Genomic DNA, 18,480 nt, shown 5'->3' with positions numbered 1-18,480 from the left:
GAAATGCACACATAGCTATATATGTCAGTTCTCTGTATTGAAATGTAAAGTTTCTGTTTCAGTTCTCCATTTCAAATAAAAGTGTTTTTGATAAACAGTTTAAAAATATCTACGGAATTAATTATTGACAGCAGTTAAAGCTTTAATGGCGTCATTTAATGATAGCATTTATTTATTTATTTATTTATTTATGATGCTGTGCTAAAGATCAAGGGAACAGCAGTGAATGTACCAAACAGCTATGGAAGGACTGAGTGTGTGTGTGTGTGTGTGTGTGTGTGTGATATCTAATTATCAGTGGACGGTATCTGACAGATAATGCAGCAGGGGATACAGTTATGTAAGGGAGAGAAACAGAGTCCACTGGGACCGAGCTGAATGGTACAAACACTGAGCCATCTATTTTCCAATGAATACATTAGCAAAAGAAGAATATTTGTATTGCCCATCGTGTTCTGTTTGATTGCTTGTCCAAAATTTCCCTGTCACTGACAATGATTGAGGAGGTAGCATAGCAACTGATGGAAAAGTGTTTTTTACGTCTTATTCAACAGGTACCATGCGTCACAGCAATAATGGAACATTTATCAGTGCTAATTTGATCACCTAATGTTCCCAATGAGTTCACTGATTAGCCTTGCAAATGTGGACAGACCATTGATGATGACTGTGGTAATTTGTTGATATGAAAAAATAGATTACACACCATGAAGTAGTTGGAAATTATGCTTTTTTTTTCTTACCACTGTAAATGCATGTGGGTAGAGCGACATATGGACAGGGGTTTTATATAATGTATGTGGGCATCAGTTAGGTGAAACCCTCATTCATAATAAAAAAGGAAGGGAAAGAATGTTGAAGACATAAAAAGACAAGTGTTCAATTCAATTCAATTTAACCCTCAACTGGAGTCAAAGTTGTTGCAATAAATATTGTTTTTTCTTAAGTTTTTCTCTAAAAAGTTTTCAGTAGATACCTGAGATGTGTATCTCGGGTGTATGTGTTTCACGTCATAGCGGGTAATGTTGTGATTTCCTGTTTGGCTTCATGGTGGCACAGTTATGTCAGTGAAGAACAAACAAAGACAAAAGGAGGAAGAAATCTGTCTGTTAGCTCACTGTCAGAATAACATGATGGCGCAGCATTAGCTCTGCAGTGTACCTGACACAGTTTGGATGAAAGGAACTCTGAAAATAAAGACATGCCTAAAGCAATTGATGATGAGGATTGTATATTTGCACCAAGTGATGAATCAGATCATTCAGAAGCAGAATATAAGCATGAGGACACGAGCTCTGTCTGAAAAAAAACACTGTTCCCAGTAAACACAAAAATGTTGCAACAAGCACAAGACAGTGACTGTGATTTGTGATTACTGTGCTGACTAGTTTGTGTTTGATAAGTACCACACAGCTACAGTAGCCTATTTGTAACACAGTATAATATGTATGTAAAGATCACATTTTATAGGCTATTTTGCAACCTTACTAACATTTGTAGCATCTGTAAGTGAGTGAAAAAGTAAATAGATTGCAAAAATGTGTGTTTTTTGGTTTATTATTGTATTAATATGTGCTCTGAAAAGTTTCTTAAAGCTTCCCTCCATTCAAAAATGTGTTTTTCTTCTTGTTCCCACAGCTGTATGTTTGAGCTTCACTGTGCAGAATGATACAAATAATGTATGTGAAGAGTTTGATACTTAAAAGCTGTTTTCACATTCATCTGCTGAGGGAGTAAAGTTTCTCTGCGCTAATCAAAAACCCTGAGTTTGAGGGGCGTACCTTCTAGTAGGATTTGTGACATCACAACTAGATTGGAAGCTAATCCTGGTCCAGTAGGAAATTTACACAAGTGTGATGTGAAAACTTGAAGCCTCCAGTGCACAAACACTGAGAATGGATTTTACAGTGAAGTAGGAGAAATCTTGCTGCTCTGTGAAGGGGAAGCTGACAGCTGAATGGGTTGCTGTGGTACACTGCGTGGTGAGCTGCATGGGCTGACATACTGTTGTAAACATGGCGATGTGTGTTGGTGTGGAACTATGATGATACCTGAGGGAAAAACTGGTTGTGGCAGCAATTAGTCGAATAGAGCAAAGAAAAACATAACAAACATAAGAAAATGGCCAATTAAATGTTACAAGAACATGTGAGCAGAAAAGCATGGCTGTAATGTGAAAAAATAAGTATGAAAAATATTAAATGAACAGGATAGTTCAACATTTTGGGAAATTCTTTATTGCCAAGAGTTAGGTGAGACGATTTAATAAGAAAATAGAAAATCTCCCATATACATATGTTTGAATTAAGATGTAAATGTCAACACTTATGTCATATGGACACACAAGACGTTGGAATTTGAAGAAGGTGAATTTATTGATACAAGATTTTAAGTTCTGATGTGGTGCATTTTTTATATTTAAATCTGATAAATGATCATTCTGTGCATGTCTTTGAGCCTGTGTGCTAAAGCCTAATCCCCCTTGTATGCCTGAAAATAGCTTTTAGTGATGTGAAGGATGTATGGTATGGAGAGGTCATGGCAATCACATTGTCATTTAAACCCTCCATAGCTGACTGATTGGTCCGCCTCTCAGCTGCCAGGCTCTGTACACTCTCACGTTTTCCCTCTGTTCTGCAACAACAATAATTCTGGCAGTCTTGGCCTCCTTTGTGCTGGAGGACTAGCACTCTCTACTTGTTTTGTGCCATAAAACATCCATAGTTTGGCTGGATGAAATATGGCTGTTAAGCAAAGAAATTAACTTCCAATTTCTATGAAGAAAGAGCAGCAGATCAGCCACAAAGTTCCCTCTGGTTAGGGTTAGGAGGTGCATTAAGACACTGATGTTTCTCTTCGTCTAAAGTAAGTCAAGTTGCTTTTAGTTGAGCACTTCTTAGAGATATACCATGACCTGGATGACCCTGGTGCTGTCTCACTTCCCTGCTTTCAGTGTCTCATGATCCCGCAACTGATCATCTTTACAGGCAAAGATTAATTAGTGTAATGAGGTGCAGCTGGGGAGGCAGCAGGAGGGCTGATGAGGGAATCAGCAACAGGTGTGCAGAGCAGGAGGGCATGCTGAGGGCGCCTGGGGGACAGGTGAGGAATGGCAGGTAACAAAACACACAGAGTCAGAGACATGGGAGACAGAAACAATACGCAGGCACACAAAGAACATACTAATATCATATTTTTCTGAGGGACTGACAGGAGTGAACTGGAGTGTTGTTTGCTCACTCAAAAGCTCAAAAGGCTCTGAGGCGGCTGTTCTAACAATTAAATTATACCTGTCTGGTGCAACAGAAACACGTGACAGTATTTCCTGTCTTGTTGGGGAGGTGGGGGAGGGGGGGAGTGTATTTCAGTGTGCAGGCTGTCATAAAAATCTATTACAACAGTATACTGAATGTGAGTAGTATATACAGTGCACCAGCTCCCTCTAGTGACTGCACGATGGCAAACACTGAAGCTCAACTCAAAAGTGAAGAAATGTGAGGCAGAGAGAGACAGATGTTGCTTCCCAATGTCATACATACATATCAAACATGTAGTTACCATTATAGATGCTGAGCTCATGTCCTCTGTTCTTTTTTGGGGGGCGGAGGCTTTCTTTTTGTCCCTGGATGGGGTACTTTAGGGGAATTGGACTTTGAGTATTTTAAAAATCCTGACCTGAATTGTCAGTCAAGCTGGAATGTCACTGTCAATTAAACTTTACAAAAAGAAACCTAAATGTCTTTCAAAGATTTAATACCTTTTTTAATATGTTCCCAGAGCTCTTCAACCAGCATTCATAATTTGTCCACTTACATTTACTTACTAACAACACACTCGAAAATGAAGGGTTTTTGTCTGAATGTTTTTAATGTAGTCTATTTTCCAGGGGGAGCACACATATGCAAGCCCTGTTAGAGTTGTGGAATTGGGACATGGGTAAAGAACACACCTAGGAGTGTGGGGTTTTTTTGGATTTACCTGCCTCAAACAGATAAAAACTCCTGAAAACACTCAACAAACACACAACAGATGTGCACAGAGTCGTGTTCTATAAACCATTAAAAATCCATTAGCAGGCAGCAGATGCAGATAACCAGCTGTGAAGAAATGTATTTAAAAACCTTATGGGTGTAAACACTGTTCCTGCAAAATCTGCAAAACCATCAAGCAGATGTAAGTAAATGCCAAACTAGAATCTCCTCTCCACACAAAGCTCCTGCTCAGCCAGTCTGATCTGTGTTTATCTGTCACCACTGCACAGGGGACTATTTCTTTAAGAAATGTAGCTTAGAAATGATTTAAACCTGTGCATTGTTCATCAGATTAACACTTTCTTGACACATATTGATCCAAATGGAAAAAAGAAGAATATCTGCTAGTATACAATACAATATCAGTAAGCTCTTTCAGGATTTTCCCTATGTTGAGTCTCAACTATAAGAACCTGAGGTGTACAGCGCCCGCCTGGCCGCTTACCTAGTCACAATACCCTGTGCAAATATACTTACTGTAATACTGGAAGGATTACATGGAAAGGGAATGATAGGTTCGTGGCCTTACGGGCCAGCCCTGACGCAACAGTGTGAAAATGTCATCTGAAAACCGGGTCCAGCTGACTGTGATACTTCAGCCAAGTGAAAGCAGGTTAAAGATAAGGTGATTCCCCCAAGGCTGAGCATGTCAGCAGGGAGAGAGCAGGTCTCGTAACAAGTGAGATAAGCTGATAAGGGCAGTTTAAAATGACGGTCTGACTCTGGGTAAGGTTACATGGAGGTTGAATTTACAGCCTACAAAGGTTTCTGATGTAGCTATTGTGCAAAGTGCTGCTGAAGAGAAAGCTTTGGTCAAAAGGGAAACTGCTGAGAGGAAGATGTGACTCCAGAGTCAAGCAAAAAAATGTTGAAAGTAAAAATATGGGAACGCTGAGGTGCATTTATTGTTTGCCTAAGCAAAGTTTGCTGAGCATACATACTCCTCTGGATCAAGATGCATTTAGGAGCTTTCCAGCGCAACCACAGTTTCTATTTCTGTCTTGTGTTCAGGCTGAGAGCCAAAGCTCTGTGCCCACTCCCCCTCATCAGCACTGGTATTTCTGCACAGTCTGGAGACTTGAACTGGCGACCTTCTCCCAGTATGTTTGCCTCGCTACCACAAGTAAAGTGTACAGCACGGGCTTACTCACAGACGCTGTTCTTCTGACAAAACAAGGCAGTGATACACAGAGCAGCTTTTTGAAAACCTCTGTTTGGCAACAGTCCCAAACTCAGTGGTGAGAGTCTCCAGCTAACCTGACCCGCATGTCTTTGGACTGAGAGAGGAAACCGGAGCATCCTGAACACACATGGATGCAAGACTGAACACTGGATATTCTTTCTCTTTCCTGTTTTAATTCAGACACATGCAATGTGAGTGCATGTCAGTGTGTTTGGAGCAACACTGATTGAGACTGGTCATGTCTCAGAATCTTTGTTTTTTTTTTTTTTTTTAAATGTGCCACTACATTACTGCAGTTATGTGAATCTTTACTACGTCATGTCCATAAATGAAGGTTAAAATCTAAATGTATTCCAACCTAAAACCAGTGAACCTCTGGTCTCTACACCGTCAGTGGAGAAACTGATGCTCTTGGCTGTGGTGTTGGACTGGACCCTGTTTAGACTGGCTGCTGCTGCATGTCAGCACTACTTCCTTCTCTGGAGAGAAGGGTTTTTAAAAAGTTTAAATTGTATATTTCCAGGTTTTCTTCTGGTTCAACTCCTTTCCTTTCTTCCTTCTTGTAAGAAAGAAAGTGTTATTTATCAGTGGTGGACAAAGGTGTAACAAAGTACATTTACTCAAGTGTTGTAGCCTACTTAAGTACAGTTTTGAGGTGCTTGTACTGTACTTGAATAGTTCCATTTTATTCTATTTTATACTTCTATGCCACTACATTTCAGATAAAATATTGTATTTTCTTGTCCACTACATTTCTTATTTCACAGTTTTAGCTACTTTGTAGATTTGGGTTATCAATACAAAGTATAATCAACATATACATTATGATGCATTATTATAGATTTAACTATCCAGCAGTATTATATTGTATGTATATGTGTATGTATAAAATAATAAAATTCCTCCTCTCACCCTCCTCCCATGGGGGGTGGTGGTGGTGGTGTGTCTTCCTCAAGCTCAGGTCCTCTACCAGAGGCCTGGGAGTTTGAGGGTTCTGTGCAGTATCTTTGCTGTTCCTAGGACTGCGCTCTTCTGGACAGCAACCTCAGATGTTGTACCTGGAATCTGCTGGAGCCACTCTCCCAGTTTGTGGGTCAGAGCCCCCAGTGCTCCGATTACCACTGGCACCACCGTTGCCTTTACTCCCCGCATCTTTTCTAGCTCCTCTTTCAGCCCTTGGTATTTTTCGAGCTTCTTATGTTCCTTCTTCCTGATATTGCTGTCGCTTGGGATTGCTATGTCTATCACCACTGTCTTCTGTTGTTTGTCAGTCAACAAGATGTCCGGTTGGTTAGCCATCACCAGTTTGTCAGTTTGGACCTGGAAGTCCCACAGGATCTTAGCTTGGTCATTCTCAACCACCTTAGGAGGTGTCTTCCATTCTGACCTTGGGACTTCCAGCCCATACTGCAGATGTTGCTGTACACTATGCCAGCCACTTGGTTATGGCGTTCCATGTACGCTGTTCCTGCTTGCATCTTACACCCTGCTATTATGTGCTGAACTGTCTCAGAAGCTTCTTTGCACAGCCTGCACCTGGGTTAAGTTATGCTTACACACTGATGCATCAATAATTATAATCCAATAATAGAATATATATTATCCAGAAATGGGCCATTCTGCATAATGAGCACTTAGACTATACTTTTGGTACCTTAATTATATTTTGATGGTAATACATTTGTACTTTCACTTGAGTACAATTTTGAATGCAGGAGTTTTACTTGTAACACTTCCTCTACTTCTTTATTAATCAGATATATATCCATAGACTGTATAAAAATAGTATATATTTGATAAATGGCATATATGATGAGGTGGATTAATTTTAATGTTTGCACACCTCAACACTTTCTGTACATACCTAACCTATTGTCTAGACAACTTGTAGAAGGAATATGATGCACATTTTGCACTACCTGCTACATGTTTTTGTCACTGTTATGTATCATCATTGGTAACATTTATTTAACAGGTCCTTTAATTTTATAATAAATTCCTGAACGAACACCTACACAGCAACTACTTTTAGGAAACTGTTGAAAAAATGTTGAAACTATATCTCGACCAAGTAACCTTTTTCCCATTTTATAATTTGTACCTAATTGCACCAACCCTTCTGTAAAATGTCCTCAAAATTAACCGTTAAGTACCTGCAAACTACTCTGAAAATATCAATCTCTGTATGTTTTTACGCAATACACACTCAAGCTGACCCCTGTTTTTCTCCCTTTTCATTTCAATGAAACACACTTGTTTGAAATTCTCTCATCACATCACTGAACATCTACTTTGCTATATTTTGATTTGCACTCTATTTTGTGGAGCCTTAACCTGTTAGTACAACAACCAACTTTCCCTGCCAGTAATAGGTTACATGTTCGTTTGATCTTTAACTGCCATTATGCTATTATGCTTGATAGATCAATGGAAAACTGTGCCGATGTGTTCAGGACACGCAGCTGCGGAGCCACACTAACACCAGTTCCAGTAATCTCAGTTACAACGTGCTCCTGCACCTCACCTTGGTGTGTCCAAGTCTGTCTGTGCACAGGTCTGTTATACTGTATGTGTCCAAGTGCATCCATTTTTGGGGAGATCAGAGCCCCCTATGTGAGAGTAAAACCTGTGGAAAATGCAGCATTACAAATCAGATATGGACACTTTTTGGTTTTGTAGCAGTGGATCAAATTATGATGGATTAAAAAATGCTGCAGAGCTCAAAACCTTAGGATGGAAATACAACGTTAAAATCAAAGCAGTTCCTAATAAAAGGTATTTAATTGCACCTTGTGGCTATATAAAAACATTCCTTTACTTGGAGAATACCCAGTGATAGAACCCAATGCCAGTCAAGGTCAAATCCCTGAGAAAACTTTAATGGAGGATGAAAAATGAAAATTGTTGTGTTTCTTGGCTGTTTGTCTGTCTTAAACATAGCCAACTAGTCATGTAACCAAATGTTGAAGGTTCAAGGATGGCCAAGTCTTACTTTCTGGAGTTCCCCGAGAAGTCCAGCACTGTGTTCAGTGTGCAGCCCAGTCTGTGGACAACCATAGAAACATGAGGATGACATCACAGACTCTACATCTTTTTTCTACTGTCTGCTGTGCGCCCAGTTACATAATTTCTCCCAATGACCACACCCCTCTTCTTCATGCCCGACTGAACAACTTTAATGGGCTGTTTGTCCTGTGCTTCAGGAACTTTGAGCACCAAGTGATACATATTAGCAACTACAGCTCCCATGAGTTTCAGACTCTAGTTGCTGGCTACCTCACTAGCCGGTATATTCTAATATCTGTGCAGTCTAGTTTATGGACAGAAAACCCAAATATAATGTTTCAGCTCCTAAGAGGCTAATAAAAGAAACCCACTATGAGAATATGTGGATTGGAGGCTAGCTTCGAAAGAGGTACATTGGCTAGTTATAGCTTCAACCGCAGACCAGCACAGGCCTTGTCTGCTCAACAGTCAATGATCATAAAAGATAGTTCATTTTCAGAGAAACTTGTCTACATAGAAAAGTGCATTTTTCTGAGTAGACAAACTATTAAGAGCCATGCTAGCAGCTCTGTGAGGCTGTACTTAAGCTTTGAGCTAAATGCTAACATCAGCATGCTAATGTGCTCACCCTGTCAGACTTAACAGTGTCAAAGCTAACTAACATACAGATGTTTAGCAGGCATAATGTTTAACATGTTCACCATTTTAGTTTAGCATGTTAGCATGCTAACATTTGCTAATTGGCGCTAAACACAGTACAGCTGAGGCTTATGGGAATGTCATTAAAGAACCAGTGTCTAAGATTTAGGGGGATTTAATTGGCAGTCATGGAATATAATATTCATATGTACGTATTAATTAGTGTATAATCACCTGAAAATAAGGATCATTGTGTTTTCGCTACCTTAAAATGAGCCCTTTATGTCTACATAGAGAGTGGGTCCCTATTCCATGGAGGCCGCCATGTTGCAGCGGCATGTTTCTACAGTACCCCAAAATGGACAAAGCAAACACTGGATCAAGAAGGGCCTCTTGTGTTTTTGTGGTTCACGCTTGGAAGGGGAGGGGAGGTGTATTTGGTTGGTTGCAATCTGCAACCTCAATACTAGATGCCACTAAATCCTAAACAGTGGTCCTTTACGTTTTGCAGGCATTTTGTCAAAAACCAAAGTATTGGACAAATCAAATTTTTTATTAAAAAAAAACAAAACAAAAAAACAACTGAGAGCTGAGGTCTGACAACTGAGTAAACTCAATCTGCTGCTGCTGCTTAGAGCCCAATAAAAAGCTAGTAAGAGGACTAAAAGTTCTATTTTTGGTGTTTCTTCCCATCAAATCAAAGAGCCATTGATGCAATGCGAGTAAACATTTGGTGACATTACAAGTATGGTGGCCCAAGATGGCAGCAAGGGGAAGCTTTTGCAAAATCTGACCATCCTTGGAATAGGACTGTGTAGAAAGAGGTCAGAGGCATCCCAAATACAAACACACACACTAGGAATAGAACTATAGGTTCTACACCAAGGCTTCATGTGTCGACGGAAGCTACCATGCCTTTGGAAAAACAGTAGCATGTACAAAACACAATGAAAACTTCAACAGTACATTCTCTGAATGTTTGAGGAACACGAAGAGCAGGATCTACATCCTGTGCTGACAGTTCATGTACAGTAGAGGTGTTGCTGGGTGCAAGTGGCTTTCGAGATCATAGAGGTGAGTTTCACATTGAACGGGATAACTGCCCTCTAAACTGCCGTCACAAAAGCACAAGTATGGGAGTTTTATTTGCAACAATCTTTATTATCTCTTCCAGTTTTGGACGTGAAAAGAGGCATTAATTTCTTTAATTAAATATCTTTTTAATAAAGTAAAGCAAAAAAGTATTTACAAATTTTCAATTAAATTGTAATCAATGACTTGGGTTGGATAATTGCAAGCACCTTCTGCCAGCTGAGGAGAGAAAAATATAAATACAGGGGAAAACTGCCACTTTGCTTCAGAAGTGGGGAAAATTACATGGCATTACATTAGCATTTTTTTTTGAAAAAACAAAACAAAAAAAAACAATTCATCATATATGCACAGAACTCTCCTGAAATGCATTTCCACTCATGGAAGCAGAAAACACTTTAGGATTCGTACTGTTAAACTTTACTTTTTTTAACTTTACTTTTTTAAAAGTCCTTTTTCATTAAAGTGGATTTTTGTTTGTATACCTTTTTTTCAAGTTTCAATAATGATAATGTATCTTTTTAAAAATCCAACAACAGGTTTTGTAGGAGGTTCAGCCATGTGCCCTCACTCATGTTCTCCCTTTCTCAGTCCAGTTTCTTTTTTGAAGCGCAGGAAACAAGTTAAACAGACACATTGTAGGGTAGGTAGGGGGGTGTTGGGGTGGGGCGAGGGGCGTCAGGGAAGCATTGTCACCCCCCCAGCAGCAAAAATGGTCAATGTTCATTGCCCCTCTCCTCAGTGACACCGTCCTCATAAAGTCTGCTTGAAGTCCTTGGGAGTCCACAACCGTTACTTAAACTCATGTCTGAAATGTCCGTTAGATAACTCTCGCCACTTTTCTTTGTAGTTTTCTATTTTATTATAAAACACACACTCCAATCATCCAACACCGGAAAGAAGAGGAAAAAAAGCTAGCCGTCTACATAAGCGTGTCATGTAGATCAAACACCGTACATGTGACATGACAATGTTGCCTTGTCGTGTCAACATGATGAAGGATGAAGTCATCAAAAATATAGATGTGAACAGCCTCTTAAAGTTTTTTTTTTTAAATCTGTCATTAAGCAAAGTGTCTTGGATAGTGTTGCCGTGGCAAGGGAAAGCCATTTGAAAACAGGAGATAAACCTCAAAAAAATACTGAAGGAAACAGCATTATCTCCCACGGCTTGTAACGCTTCTCAGTATACTCTCTCATATCTATTCTTTCTATTTAATCCTGTATTCTCATTTACTTCAAAAAAGACATTCGGTTGCGCAAGGAAAAACGAGAAATCCAAAACGAAAAAGAAAACAAAAAAATAACATGATCGAACGCTCGATCCATAATACAATCTCTCCCAGTTGAAGAATTTTTTTCTTGCTTTTTTTTTCTGTTTATGCAGAAGGATTTTGCTGATTCAGACTCGTCTGAATCATCCACAGAACATTCGCTCTCCCCAAGAATCCTTTCTGAAATGCCACCAGTTCCCACGGCGGTCCCCGGAGGCCCTAGCTGTTGTCGGACTCGTCCTCAGCCTCGCGGAGCCAAGTGAAGAAGGCAGTGACGGACTTGAGGGCCACGCCCTTGCCCTGCTGCTCGGCGGGGTCTTTGCTAGACTCCCACTTGTAGAAGGCCTCCTCTTTGATCACGTCCTCATCGTAAAGCGTGTCAAAGAACATCCGCAGCAGATCTGATGGATGGAAGAAAGACAGAAAATATTCACATCTGTAGTGTGAAGTCACTTTAGACTGACACAATAAGGATGACCAGAGGTCTCTAAGATATTTTATGATGATTTAAACAAACTTAAAACCAGCTTCAAACAAAAAAGCTTACCAAGAACAATTAATCAGATCATTTTCTTCTATGCATTATTTTTCTGTAAAAATAATGCATAGAAGAAAACTGAAATGTAGGACATCTGAGAGTTGTGACTAACATCAAATATCAATGGTAATGAAAGGATAACAGTAGGTTTGTTTTGGCCACTCACTGGCTGGTTGCTCCATCTGCACCATCAGGGCCTGCAGGGCATAGAGAGCCTGCAGCTCCTTCTGCTCATCCTTCAGGTATTTCTGCAGCAGCTTAGCCCTCTGTTTGATCTGCTCACCGTCCACCTTGTAGGGGTTCTCACCTGCAGGGAGGGATTTCAGGAAAACTTCATCCAACAAGACTCTAAAGGCATAGCCAGTGACAGACCTGATAGGCTAACAGTTATACTGGGCATTATCTGACTTATTTTCATATCTTCCACATTCATACATTTCAGCAAACAGAAAGAGATCAGAAACAATCTGTCACATCTTCATCTGAGTCCACTATTAACAGTCTTTAATGAGGAATGTGCAGGGTGTGACTTACAGATGATTGCTGACTGACAGATGCAGGTCATCAGTGCTCTGACAAACATGTTGGAGGAGGTCTGCTGCTCATCCAGGTTGGCCTGCACAGAGACAAATTTAAGAAAACTGGAGGCTAGAAGAAGAAAAGCTAGAAGAAAAGCTAAATAACAACAAAAAGTGGGAACCTGGAACCTGTAAAAAATGTTTACTGTGAGTCAACCTCATTACATGTTTTATTAAAACCAGCAGCAGTTGTAAACTCTTTTGACCCAGGTGACAAATAAATGTACTGGCTTGAATTTCACAGCCTGTTCTGGATATCTTAAAACTCAAATTACATCACACAGATGTGGACTTTGATAAAAAAAAAAAAAGTTGTTCTCCTGCATTGTTTTGCTGGCATACTTAGGTCTTACATTTACTTATTACAAAATACCTTTTACTTTTACAGACAAAGCAATTAATATAAAACTTAAAATGAGGTCATTTGGTTCTCGTGACATAGGCAGGACCATAGCCTCACTTTAACCGGTAAAGAATGTGAATTGGACCAAATCGTAAACAATCATGGCAGTAAAATAATACAATTCAAACCTCAATCCAGTCAAAGATCCTCTGGTTGTCGGCCTTGTCCTGGATCAGTTTGTCCAGCTGTTTGGTCAGCTCTGCAGAGCTCAGCTCCTTCTTTTTGCTCTTCTCAGACTCATCGCCCAGTGTGAACTCCACATTCTGCTCAACACCATGAAGACAGAAACAGACTTCCTGCTCATCTTTTTCAACACATCCTCATTTTATCTCTAACCACTCAACAAACTTACTTCGTCTGTGTTAAGTCTAACTTTTTTTAGTCAAAACTATACAGTAGCCAGTATAATAGATGATTAACAGTTGTTCAATATATTGGGAATATTGCAGTAAATGAATTGGTGAGTCTCCTCACACCTTTTCTGTCACAAACTTGTTGACATCTTCATCCTCAAGCAGGAAGTCCTTCCACCGGAGCCCCGCCTCCCTCCACATTGTGCCCGCCTTTTTATGGCTCTAGAGGGGATAGAAACACGTTGACAAATCACATTCATCACTGTAACATGCACTGATTCACATTTACTTATTTATTTAGTGTCTCGTGTAAAATAATGTCCAAAGAGGTTTTTTGGTCATGCCAAGAACACTACTGGTTTCTGTATGAAAATGGTTGAATTCAAAGCTACTGATTGGCATAAAACATTAGCTACTGGAACAAAAATATATCAGTTAGCAATTTTAAAGAACCTGTAATGCACCCTAAAATGTAATAGGTTGCAGATCAATGGCATTACTCATGATATCAGACAGTTCACTCACCATTCCTTTGCAGAGTAAAGTGAGGATGTGGACTAGCAGGACTCCGGCTTTGCCCAGAGGGAGCAAAGGCTTTGAAATCTCCCTGTAGAGCAAACAGGTCAACATGGGTTACACATCAAATGAACACATTAAAAAACAATCACAGAGTTAACTTCACTTGCAGATATCTAAAATGCTGAGGCCTGAGACTAACCTGAACAGGTCTCCCATGGGAATGCCTCCCTCATGGAGCATGGGAGTGATCAGTTCTGCCAGGTACAGCCAGATGTGGGGGATGTCTATTGCCATGTCTTCAGCCACCTCCAGGATTTCCTGAAGCCTGAAGACACACACACACACACACACACACACACACACACAGAGCTCCAACTTTAAAGTTTATTCAAGAATTAAAGAATAAAGAAAATTACTCAGTAGATGTGAAAACTAGGAAACATGGCACCATACGGACACCAGCATATGGAAACTGACTTTTTTGGTTGACCACAGTTATTTATACATTTCTCTATTACAGCAACTGCTTAAAAATCACTTGAGCAGAATCATTAACAAGTTAATACTGAAATCTGCCAGCATCTCTCCTGTGGGATTAAATCATGCTGTTATAAACTTAAAATTAATCAACACTTAATGCTCTGTAGAGTCTGGTCCAACTACATTTGCTCTTGCCTACATATATTTACTTACTAGGTCTACTCTTAAATTCAAAAACATTTTACACATAACATATTGCTTTATTACCATGAACTAAATGACCACTGGGGCTCCATACTGACCCTTTATAGTACTGCTGTGTTGGGAGGATGCCGGTCTTAATGAGCTGGTGCAGCAGCAGGCCCATGTGCTCTCTGGCGATGGTGCTGCGCTCCAGCGTCGACTCAAGCCCGTTTCGTACAAACACAAACAGCAGCTGAGTGCTGTTCACCTCCTGCACACACTGCAGAGCCTCCTGTTGGCAGAGAGACACCCAGACAGTAGTGAGTGTTAGCGTTGCGTGACTCTAATGGCTGTCAGTGTGTGCTGACAGATGTCTCATACTATTTGAATCAGCTCTCTATGAGCTTTAAAATTCAGTGTTGTGTCCTACACAATTCCTTTTCCTTCAAAACTGTTGCAGCAAAAGAGAAAAACACTACAGAGAAAGGGGAGTTTGTGTTTGTACGTTGTTAGTTTAAACCTGGAAATATTTCTTAAAGATGTGTTAATATTGACATTGTTGATGACAAGATTGATTTTGTAACATGTGCACGCTGAAGTAATTCCTGTTAGTGTTTGATTAGGATTTAATTGATAACTGTTTGGGAAGGAGTGTCAGTGCAAACCTTCATGTCGTTGATATGGAGGTACTCCTCAATGATGGCTGTGGACTTCTTGTCCAGCTCTTCCTCGGTCAAGGCAGGCTTGGTGGGTGTCTGCGGAGGTGGAGGGGTGGCAACGGTCTCCCGCTTCACTGTTCACACACACACACACAACACAAGAGCTAAATAAAATACCAATGCTAGAAAAATGAATTTGTATTAGCTACATTTCAAACAAGCAAGTACAAATATCATCTCCACAGTTTGTTGTGTGTGAATATAAGTCACCTACCATTCTCTTTGCTCCTGGCTCGCTCTCTGCTGCCTCTGTCTCTGTCGTCCGTCATGCTTGCAACTCTGCGGACTGGATCTGCTGACCCGCGTTGCTCTCTCTCCCGACTCCTCTCCTCCTTCTCCCGGCTGAAGCTGCGCTTGGTGACCTGCAGCCGGTTTCGATCACGGTCGTCCCGTCGGTCGAAGCCACGATCGGAGCGGTCGAAGCGGTCGCTGCGTTCTCGACTCGAGCTGTTTCTGTAGAGGGACAGAGGGAGAGCAGAGCCAGGGGAAGCCACGGTGAGCTTCAAGCTATTTTTTTGGGTGGACACCGCTCAGTACACAACAAAAATGATCAGTAGAAAATGTTTTTATCTAAGAATGCATTGCATGTTAAGATGTACAGCAAAAGAAATGCAGTATTAGAAGTTATATCTGCTAATCACCTCTGAGGAACTCTTCTATCTGAGTCCAGTGAAGAGCTCGAAGGCTGCTGCAAGGCTGAGAACCTGTTCAAAGTGCTGGTGGCTGGACGGCCGCCTGACTCTGAACCTGGGAAGGAAAATACACACGTTGCACATGCTGAGTTTCAGCTCTGAGGTGCTAAACTAGATATATATCAAACGTATGCCCAAATTGTCTGTGAAACCTACCAGAATCTGCAGGTTTGGTGCTGGTACCGCCACTGCTACCCTTTCCCCAGCTCCCCCATGTGCCTTTACCTCCTGGAGCGAGCAACTGATTGTTGAAGTCGAGAACAGGGGTCTGAAAAGAAGAGACTGTTGGTTAAAACTAAACAACCGGGTAAAATTACAAACAGGAAACCTAAATGGAAGTGTCTCGTGTTCTATTACAGCTTAAGTGATGAAAATGTTTACATGTTGTGATGTGAGAGTAGTTGGTAAAAGTGTGAGAATACAATTATTAGTAACATACAGCTAAATCCTGGCAAAACATGAAAGTTGGCGTTAGCAGATATAATGTGTGTAATGATGAACTATGATGTGTACCAGCACCAGATAAAAAGGAGCCTCTCTCTCCTACCTTTGTGATTTTGCTAAGGCGTGATGTGTCAATAGGTCGGTTCTTGGAGATGGGCACTGTATTCCAGCCCTCATCTTGGGGAGGAGCACCACGGCCTGGGGTGTGAGGCCCCCCACGACCCCCAGGACCTCCTCCACCACCCATCCTGCCTCCTGGACCGCCACCTGACTCCTTCTTGGAGATGAGGGCTTGCTGCACCTTCATGTGCTCCCTGTGCTCCTCCAGCTCAGCCTCTTTGTGGATCTGGTCAATAGTCTTGGGGCCCTGGTCGCCTCGCCTGGGCACCCAGTTATTCTGGGATGGGGTGGGGGGAGAAATGGTGAGTACAGGGCAATAGGTGCACAGTATGACAAAATAATTTGCTGACGGTTCCACTTTTGGCATATTTTGTCTTCACAGGGAGTTTATGATTTTGAAACACATATTTTCTTTCAAGTAGAGCATAGTATTAGGAGTAAATAACTTCTCTGCCTAAGAAAAAAGGCGTTAACTTTTAAAACCTAACAAGCAGGTTCTGGAGACAAATTACACCAAGTGAAGTGTTCTCAGGTATTTCTTGTTTTGCCTAACGAAACAAAGCTTGCATAAGAGAGACTAGAATCCAAAGTGATTGAGAGATCAACTTTGTAGTGACTCTTTAACTCTGCTCATGTTTGCCTAGAAAGGAAATAGCAAGGGATATGTGTTTAGCTGTTAAATTGGGCCAATTTGCTGACTTGGAGCAGCTGATTTTGGCTTGTAAAAACACTGAAGACAGCAGGTTTTTTAACACTGTGTGGGCGGGACTGGGAGCCTAACTACAGGACTGCAGCATTCCTTCAGAGAAATAAGCCTCAGCACCACTAGAAAGAACTGGCTTTAGCTCTGAAATAAGATGGTGGAACCAAAAAAAAAAAAAAAAAAAAAAGGATAATCACCACAAGACAGACAAATGCTTACACTAGATACTCTTCAATGAACTATTGAAAGACAGCCAAAAGCAGGCTGAATTAACATGCTACTGAGAGAGATGGAGTCGTTGTCTCAGCTTATGGCACAGAGCAGCTCTGTGTTTAGGAGCTGCCCTGCATTAAAGAGCTGAGGAAGACATTTTTTTCTTAGCCCCTTTAAGACTCGCACAGGCCAGGGCTAAAGGACCAGTGTGGGCGTCTCTGGGGCTGCAAGTGGCACCACAAACCGTCTCAGACTACGTCCGACAATAAGGCATGTGGCATGTGAGAACAACTTGCCTCTATACTCATGTTTTAAGGTCGGTTTAGAGAAGTTCTCTGCGCACAGAGGGGGGGACCAAAACAAGAGCAAAATGTCAGCTAGTGAGCACAGAAGGCCAACGATGTGTGCTCGATTTAGGCGACTTATTGTAGACGTAGTCTGAAACACAGTCACGCATAAACAGAAACTAACATGGACATTTCCTCTAAGTGCTAAAAGACAAAAAGCACAAATGAGCACCACAAGGGGTATTAAATAACGAGCTAAACATGCCCATGCAAAAGGAATGAAATTATTAAAACCCTGGAGCACTGATATGGTTTTGATCATTTTTATCCAGACATTTTGACAACAAGGCTTGGCAGTGACGGCTGTCCGGTTGCTCCCGTCAACCAGCTTTGGACCGCTGTCAACTATTTCATGTGGTCTGGTTGGCTCTGCTGTAACTCTATTGCAACTGCTTTCCTTGAGTTGTCAGAGAACGCTAAAATTCTCCAAGCCATGTAAAGTAGCAAACTGCATGTTTGCGTATTTGATTTACCCGTCGGAGGTCCAGCACATCCTGCAACATGAAGCGGATCCTGGAGGTGGTCTTCCTCTCCTTTATTATTTTCTCCATCTGATTGAAGTACTGGTCCATACGAGGCTAAAGACAAAAACAGTTTAGTGAGAGTATGTCTCTATGAATCCAAGTCACTACATTTGCAAGCTGATGCATTGAAACTACTAATTTATTAGATTTATGTGTGCATCTGTCACAAAGCTTTTGTACCTTGGCCTTCTCAAAGTCTAGGTCCTTGCCAATGGTGGACAACAGTCTACACAGGCACTCCAGGGACTCTTCGTCATGGTTTTTAAGCAGCTTTACAATGCAGTCATGCATGATGACCTCTGTGAGCATCTTGAGCTTGAACAGTTCACCGATGAACTTGATATTACCCAGTGAGCGCCTCCTCGCCTTGTCTTTGCACTCTTCTAGCTCCTCATGGAGCCGCTGCTTCTCCTCCTCCTGTCAGGGAAATGACATCACAT

At 41.1% G+C, this 18,480-nt stretch overlaps 1 protein-coding gene across 7 annotated transcripts in view; it reads right to left on the bottom strand.

The window, feature by feature from the left end:
• Positions 1–9,121: 9,121 nt before the first annotated feature.
• The window catches only part of LOC122983374 (eukaryotic translation initiation factor 4 gamma 1-like), a 41,021-nt gene continuing 31,662 nt past the window's right edge, over positions 9,122–18,480 (bottom strand). For all 7 annotated transcript variants that reach the window (XM_044353082.1, XM_044353084.1, XM_044353083.1 and 4 more), the window contains 15 exons: positions 18,221–18,457; positions 17,990–18,094; positions 16,237–16,530; positions 15,846–15,957; positions 15,639–15,744; positions 15,212–15,450; positions 14,944–15,071; positions 14,398–14,570; positions 13,815–13,940; positions 13,622–13,703; positions 13,220–13,318; positions 12,872–13,006; positions 12,297–12,378; positions 11,929–12,069; positions 9,122–11,625 (listed from right to left, as the gene is read on the bottom strand). In XM_044353082.1, the coding sequence (XP_044209017.1) occupies positions 11,444–11,625; positions 11,929–12,069; positions 12,297–12,378; positions 12,872–13,006; positions 13,220–13,318; positions 13,622–13,703; positions 13,815–13,940; positions 14,398–14,570; positions 14,944–15,071; positions 15,212–15,450; positions 15,639–15,744; positions 15,846–15,957; positions 16,237–16,530; positions 17,990–18,094; positions 18,221–18,457 (2,241 nt within the window). In that variant the 3' untranslated portion in view covers positions 9,122–11,443. The remainder of the gene's footprint in view (positions 11,626–11,928; positions 12,070–12,296; positions 12,379–12,871; positions 13,007–13,219; positions 13,319–13,621; positions 13,704–13,814; positions 13,941–14,397; positions 14,571–14,943; positions 15,072–15,211; positions 15,451–15,638; positions 15,745–15,845; positions 15,958–16,236; positions 16,531–17,989; positions 18,095–18,220; positions 18,458–18,480) is intronic.

Source organism: Thunnus albacares, chromosome 6 (assembly GCF_914725855.1).
Source record: "Thunnus albacares chromosome 6, fThuAlb1.1, whole genome shotgun sequence".
Taxonomy (NCBI): domain Eukaryota; kingdom Metazoa; phylum Chordata; class Actinopteri; order Scombriformes; family Scombridae; genus Thunnus; species Thunnus albacares.
The sequence above is the reverse complement of the archived record's forward strand: the minus strand, read 5'-3'. Positions and strand labels throughout refer to the sequence as shown.